Source organism: Mus pahari, chromosome 5 (assembly GCF_900095145.1).
Source record: "Mus pahari chromosome 5, PAHARI_EIJ_v1.1, whole genome shotgun sequence".
NCBI lineage: Eukaryota > Metazoa > Chordata > Mammalia > Rodentia > Muridae > Mus > Mus pahari.
The window spans coordinates 69,817,849-69,825,722 of NC_034594.1; the positions used below are offsets into that span (position 1 = coordinate 69,817,849).

Consider the following 7,874-nt stretch of genomic DNA (forward strand, 5'->3'; position numbering starts at 1 on the left):
GCTCAGGGAAGGAGAAGTCATCAGGGTTACAGGACAACTGTGAGGTGACTCCTCCCAATGTACTAGCATAGCTCCTAAGCAATATTAGGTTTGTGAGACCGGTCATTCCTGGGAGACATCAGTATTTCATATGTCTGCCCTTTAACAGATGTAAGCTATGAAGTGACACTCGTGATGAATGTAGTTCATCAAGGCTAGTTCAATTGTCAAATTGACACAATGTTGAGTGACCCAAAAGGGAGTTGTCTAGATCAGGCTGGGTTGTGGTCCTGTCTGTGGTGATTGTGGGGATTGTGGGGATTATGTTATTTGATGTGGGAAGACCCAGCCTAAAAGTACGTGACACCATTCCTTAAGTTTAGATCCTAAAGAATAAAAAAAAATGACAAGAAAAAATGAATACAATCATACATGCATTTCTCTCCTTCGGATCTTGACAGTGGGTGTGGCCAGCTGCTTCATGTTTCCACCACATTGACTTCCTGGCAATGATGGATTGTAACCTGAGATTATGAGCTAAATAAATACTTTTCCCCCTCAAAGTATATTATCACAGCAACAAGGAAAGAAACGAGAACAATGGGACATTTGGAAAACATAGATTTGGAGCCCAGAAGAAAGGCTAAATTGAAACACATGAGCAATGTTAGGTTTGGACAAAATATAGAACCATTGATCTTCTGTTACACTGCTAATGGGAGAAAAACTGATGTATACAGTTTGTAGAACAGTTTTGAAGTTTGTGCTAAATCTGGCTACACCAATGTCCCTTGTGTTTCACCAGGTCCCTGTTTTAGCCCAGAAACAGTTTTGTGTAGTTCACCAACTACATATGTGTCAGTATAAAAAAATAAAAATATTACCTGGATTTTATATAGCAACATTACACATCCTAGAGAGTATCCATAGCACTGTCAGACAATGGCAAAGCACAGAACTGTATGCTGATACATACGTGAATGCTACTGAGCAACAACACATGAATCATTGCTACATGCAAAGGCAGGGANGNCCAAACACATGGAGNNNAGCNAAAGCAGAACATGGAAGTGTAAGTACTTCACGACCACATTCATAAAGCCTTCCAAACACCCAGGTTACTCCCTGGCACTAGAAACCAACACAGTAGGTCTCAGGAAGCACAGAGTATGACTAGGATCTACCTAGGAGCTAGGTCCCTGAGCCTACACATATTCTCTACAACTATGTCAGAAAACATATTTGGATGAAGACTTATTATGGTGGCTGGCTCTGTAATAGCGCTGGATTTTACCAGAAGAATTTTAAAGAACATTAGGTACTATACAAGAGACTTTCCCACCACAAAATAGATACTAGAACATGTACTATCCTACTGTAGAGTCTGATGTAATCCCAGGGTCCTTTTCAGAGCATCCTTAAACTCTTTGTTCCTTAGGCAATAAATCAAGGGGTTTAAGATGGGTGTGAGGACAGTGTACACAGCAGAGATGAGCTTGTTGGAGCTCCGGGTATCGATGGCCTGGGGTCGCACATATATAAAAAGCATGGCCATATAGAAGAAAGTGACCACAGTGAGGTGGGAGGCACAGGTGGAGAAGGCTCTCCACCGGCCCGTGGCTGAAGGGATACGCAGCACAGCCAGGGTGATGTGGCCATAGGAGAGAATGGTGGCCAGGAGTGGGAACACCAGAATGATGAAGGCCAGGATGAAGTCCACCAGCTCTGCAGTAGAGAAGTCAGTGCAAGCCAGCTTGAGGATGGGGGAGATGTCACAGAAGAAGTGNTTCAAGACATTGGAGCCACAGAAGGTGGCGTTGGAGATAAAGTAGACCTTAATCATAGAGACTGTGAAGGCACTAGCAAAAGAGAAGGCCACAAGCTGGACACACAGCCCTGTGGTCATGATGACTTGGTAGCGCAGGGGGTGGCAGATGGCCACATAGCGGTCATAGGCCATGGAAGCCAAGAGTACACACTCTGTACCCACCAGGGAGATGAAAAAATAGAGCTGAGTCATGCATCCAATGAAAGAGATGCGTTTCCTTTGCAGGAGGAAGCCATCCAGCATCTTGGGGATGATGTCTGACACATACCAGATCTCTAGGAAAGACAAGGATCCCAGGAAGTAGTACATGGGTCTGTGGAGGGAGGCGCTGCTCCAGACAGTGAGGATGATGGCCAGGTTCTCCACCAGCACAAAGAGGTAGGCGAGCAGGAAGAGGAGAAAGAGCAGGTATTGCAGTTCAGGGGCGGTGGGGAAGCCCAGCAGGATGAACGTGCTGACCTTGGTGATGTTCTCCCCCCTCATCCTTGTGCACCTGCAAAAGATCAAGAGGCCAATAAGAAGGGCCAAGTGTCAGCTGAGGGGAGATCAGGGAGCCAGCTTGTAGTGTCAGCTGGAAGACAGACAGCACTCCTGGTTCTTGTGAGCAGCAGGGAAAGGAACTCACTCTTCTGTCAAGTCTTAAAGTGGAAAGACATGGGCACTTAAAGAGTTTGTTTGGGTGCACAATGAAGAGGGGAAGTAGAGGAGAGGAAGTGCTGAGGATAGATGTTCAGGATGTGCGGTGCCTCTATTGTCCATGTGGTCCCATCCTGGAGTGCTAGATGCAGAGGGTTCCATGTCTCCTACCCTACCNNATTGATAGCTCCATANCCCCTACCCTGGATCCAGAAGGGGATACAGAAGGAGTTTCACCTCAGTTCTTAAGAAGTTAGAAAGTAGTAGTCCATGATCCCACTCTGGAACTGTGTGTGAGTGTTGCTGAGGCCATGGCCTTCCAGCCTATTTAGTTTGTTAGTAGCCTATCTACTTCCTTTAAGGGCGATTACAGCTGGGATCATGTTCCTCCTCCCAGAACGCATGAGTGCAGTGGTCTAGGGGATGTTGGGATTGTGTGAGATCTCCAAAGTTGCCTAGCTAGAGTCATTAATTGCTTCCCCATCCCACACCTATGTTGGCATGAACACACACACACACACACACACACACACACACACACACACACACACACCAGAAGGAACTCACACATTCTACCCGTTCATAATAGCTTCACTGCCTTCCTTGGCCTACATTGAACTTGTAGAAACTGAAGCCAGAGCAGGTATAGTGCAGTACCTGAAGTCACTCTGGGAAGGTTGGCCACATAGTGGATGAATGATCCCCTCTAGGTCCATGATAGAATTCTGAGGGACTCAGCTTAGTCAACTGGAGTGGGAGAGGGGCTGTATCACCCTATGCAGGGAGGTTCAACAGCTGGGTGTATCCAGGAGCATTGGATGATATGAGTCCAAGTAAGGATGCAGTTGTGAGAACAGTGGGATGAGGTACTCCTGAGGTCCTATGTAACAAGTGCTGGTTCCATCTCCTGATCCAGGCTCTTCCCATTGGTGGGTGTGTGGATGAGAATCAGGGTAACTCACAGGGTTGGTGTTGGTCCTGATGATGAAAACTAGACCTAGCTTTTGTCCTCAGTGATCTTGAGATATGGACACGGACACAGGTAAGTCCAGGTATTTGGCCTCCCTAGGATGTTTGTCATTGAGGAAAAGAACTGGGGATGCTTCTATGCCTGCCCCATGTTCAGATGCTCTGTCTGCTTGGGAAGGTATTGTGTGTTTTGGGGCTACATTTTCAACATGTGCATGGCTTCTTATACAGGCCTGGAGTTCACACGAATGCTCTGGGCAGAAAGGGAAACTTCTAGAAATGAGTTTCTCAGATAGAGTTTTGAATTTGGGGAAGTTTAGGATGCGATTAAGGCAGCCGTTCCTGCTGTCAAATGCTACTGCATTTTTCAAAATTCCCCATGACACCATGCAGCCTTCACTAAGTCAGTTCAGTAATATCCACTGCCATTGGGATCTAAACATCTGTCCTGGACACAGTCCAGGGTGTGACTGTGTTTCTTCCCAGCTAAGTGACCACAGAGGGCTTTGAGACACATATAAGATTCTCAGAGGAGGGCCATCAGGACTGTCCTACAGACTGGAATTGCCTAGGGGTGTTGTGTCTCATGTCGCATCCAAGACTGCATATCCACAGACTGCTTGTTATTAGGATGCAGCTGCCCATCACTGTGGGTGTGATAATTAATAACGGATTGATGGCATGGGTAAAATCCTGATCTGCAAGTTGAGCCCCTTAAGAGCTGAATTCTCATTTCACTAGGACCTTGGTCATCTTTGTGTGCACTTTCAAACAAACTCTCTCTTTTAGAATCATGGATTACTGGAAGTATGTGGCTCTCATGTTCATCTTCTTCAGTGCTAATGGCTGTTGGAGTGAGGGCTGGGCCCAGGCACCCTGCTCACAGCTGCACCCACTCTGTGTAACTCTCTCTTCTTAGTTTCCATGTCCTTTCCTGCCCCAGGTCCCCACTGGATTTTGAACTCCAGGTTCCCCTAATTTTGAGGGAGTAACTGCCCATGTGTAAAGTCCCAGGTTGTGGTCCTCAGTGATCCTGAGGAGAGAGGTGGGTTGGGACACAGGTGATTGCATTTTCAGGCTGGATTTCATGGTTCCTATGGAAACTGAGAGGCCACACGAGTTCTGAAGAGGAATTCTCTCATCACAAGCCAGGTCTGCCATATGTCTCAGACAGAATCCCCTTGGCCTGGCCATAGTTGAAGTTCAGGTCAGTGAAAGAAACAAGAGAAGAAAGGAAGATGTGAGCAGAACAGGGGTTTTCTGGGTCCTGATCATTGTAGGTCTGTAGTCATGTGCTCAGAGTCTACTCTTACATCTGGTAGTACTAGAAGGACAAGGATCTAGGCATGGTGGGGAGCCAATGTATTCTGATCCCCTCAGTGCAATATGGATGATCACTAAGGCTGTGCATGTCTAGATGGCAGGACATAGTACAGTACACTAATCTATGCATTCAGCATGCACCTCCAAATATGCACTCAGCACAGTTCTCACAGATCCATACTCAACACAGCATTCATCCATGCTAATACCACACAGGTCTCATCAATATACACTCATTGCAGTGCCTACAAATGACCACTCTGCATAGCACTTACAGATGCAGGACCCTTTGCTGTATGAATGTCAGCCTTCCTGTTGGGTGCTGCAGCTCTGGAGGTGATCCTGCCCCAGTCTCAATGTGGACATGTATGATGGGTTTTCAGTCACACTGGACACATAACTCTTCTATAATGCATTCTATACAACATACTCTAAAATCATAGTTGTGAGCCTGATATGAGAATCACTTATCTTACCCGAGTCTCTGGCAGCCTCACTTCTCACATTTGGAACAAAGAGGGGTCTCTTCCTGAATGGTGACTCCCTGGCTGGCCACAGTGAACAGAGGAGCCTCAGACAGATTCTTGGGATGTGGGCTCCTCAAATGTAGGAAGGAACAGTTATGGTTTTTTTTAGCCTGAGTCCTGTGTCTCTAGGGCCCAATTACTTCTTGTAGCAGATGAAGCTGCCCATACTGATAATGAGCTGATCAAGTCCTCTGAAGCAGTGTGCTCCTACCAATGCCTGTCAAGTTGTGGAGTATCTTTGTTTCCATTCCACTTCCTGGTTGGAAGGCTACTGCACATCTCACTGGAGGAACACTGTGGCAAGGATTTAGGCTTATAGTTACACAATTGTTTATGTTGAGAGTCAGGCTGGCCCACAGCAGAACCTAGGCCTGTGTGCAATAGCAAGGTGGTAGCAGAAGAGGGGTAAACATGGAGGTGACTCTCCTGAGCCCTTGGGAACCATAAAGCATCAGAGGTACTAGATAAGCCAGCAGATCTTGACTCATGTCCAGACCCCCAGGACCTCACTGGCAGGGGCACATCTGATGGACCCACAAGGCCTTCCACTCACAGGACTCATTTCCTGTACCTCAGTTCTCTTGATCTCTCATTTCTGTCCACTGTTTCCCTCAGATCAAGTATCTTGAGGTCTCTATGGAGGGTTATGGTCAAGACATTCCCTGTGGATTGTTTTTCCACAGTTCCAGCCCTCTTTCCCTCACTTCCTTCAGTCTCTGCATACTTCTGGATTATTAGTCTCTTTCTTCGTCTACCAGCTCTGGGGACTCCAAACACCTATGTCTGTGGTAGCCTTGTCATCTCTTCCTCTTTGTGTGTCAAAACTGCTTGCATCTTGTCATTGCATTGGAAGCTGCCTAGATAATCCACAATGAACTTGTGATATGAGTTCTTTAACAAATTACAACTGAAACACCCCTTTTTCCAAGTGTGTTACTATTTTTAGATTTAAGAGATATGACAAGGACAGTGTTGGGTAATTTCCAGCTAACTACAGTGACAGTGTACTGTTTATATTGTATATGTCCCAAATCCCATTCTTACAGTAAACCATGATTGTGAACCTGGTGGGATCTGTATTTAACCAAGAGACACATCTCTTGGCTGCTTTCTGAAGGCATCAGGAGATAAGATTACCTAAGCAGGGAGTCTCTTCCTCATAGTGGGCACAACTTCAAAAAAATGCCTACTAGATACAAGGAGGTCTGAGGAAAAAGCATCTTGACTCTCACTTTTTGCATTTCTTTATAGTGGGTGACCTTGAACAATATTCATATGCTTATTGCCATGTGTAATTTTTTTAGGACTATCTGTTTATGTCATTAACTCATTTACTGATTGGGTTGTTGATTTTCTGTTTAGGATTTGTATTTTTAAACATCTAGACATCAATTCTCTGTGAGATGTGTACCAGGCATATTTCCTTGCATCCTGCAGGCTGTCATCCCTCTCAGTTGTTTCCTTTGCTCTATAGAAACTCTAATTTCTGGACCAGAAAAGAAATTCCTTCTGACACATAATAATCAGAACAACAAATGCACTAAGTAAAGACAGAATATTAAAAGCAGTAAGGAAAAAAGGTCAAGTAACATATAAAGGCAGACCTATTAGAATTACTCCAGACTTCTCTCCAGAGACTATGAAAGCCTGAAGATCCTGGACAGATGTTATATAGACCCTATGAGAACACAAATGCCAACCCAGGCTACTATACCCAGCTAAACTCTCAATTACCATAGATGGAGAAACCAAATTATTCCATGACAAAACCTAATTCACGCAATATCTTTCAACGAATCCAGCCCTTCAAAGGATAATAAAAGGGAAAACACCAATACAAGGACAGAAATTACGCCATAGAAAAAGCAAGAAAGTATCCTTCAACAAATCTAAAAGATGACAGCCACAAGAACAGGATGCCAATTCTAACAACAAAAACAACAGGAAGCAACAATTACTTTTCCTTAATATCTCTTAATATCAATGGACTCAATTCCCCAATAACAAGACATAGGCTAACAGATTGGCTACACAAACAGGACCCAACATTTTGCTGCTTACATGAAACTCATCTCAGAGAAAAAGATAGACACTACCTCAGAGTAAAAGACTGGAAAACAATTTTCCAAGCAAAACTCGACTTCCAACCCAAAGTTATCAAAAAAGACAAGGAGGGGTACTTCATACTCATCAAAGGTAAAATCTTCCAAGATGAACTCTCAATCCTGAATATCTATGCTCCAAATTCAAGGGCAGCCACATTCATTAAAGAAACTTTAGTAAAGCTTAGAGCGCACACTGCTCCTCACACAATAATAGTGGGAAACTTCAACACCCCATTCTCATCAATGGACAGATCCTGGAAACAGAAACTAAACACAGACACAGTGAAATTAACAGAAGTTATGAAACAAATGGATTTAACAGATATCTAAAGAACATTTTATCCTAAAACAAAAGGATACACCTTCTTCTCAGCACCTCATGGCACTTTCTCCAAAACTGNCCATATAATTGGTCACAAAAGAGGCATCAACAGATAAAAAATATTGAAATTGTCCCATGCATCCTATCAGACCACCATGGACTAAGGCTGATCTTCAATAACAACA

The 7,874-nt window shown here is 44.5% G+C and overlaps 1 protein-coding gene across 1 annotated transcript; it reads right to left on the reverse strand.

Annotated features, from left to right (window-relative positions):
* Positions 1-1,351: 1,351 nt before the first annotated feature.
* On the reverse strand, positions 1,352-2,290 carry LOC110322374 (olfactory receptor 6B2-like). Its single transcript, XM_021199022.1, has one exon. The coding sequence runs from the start codon at positions 2,288-2,290 to the stop codon at positions 1,352-1,354; it is 939 nt and encodes a 312-aa protein (XP_021054681.1).
* Between the last annotated feature and the right edge of the window lie 5,584 nt (positions 2,291-7,874).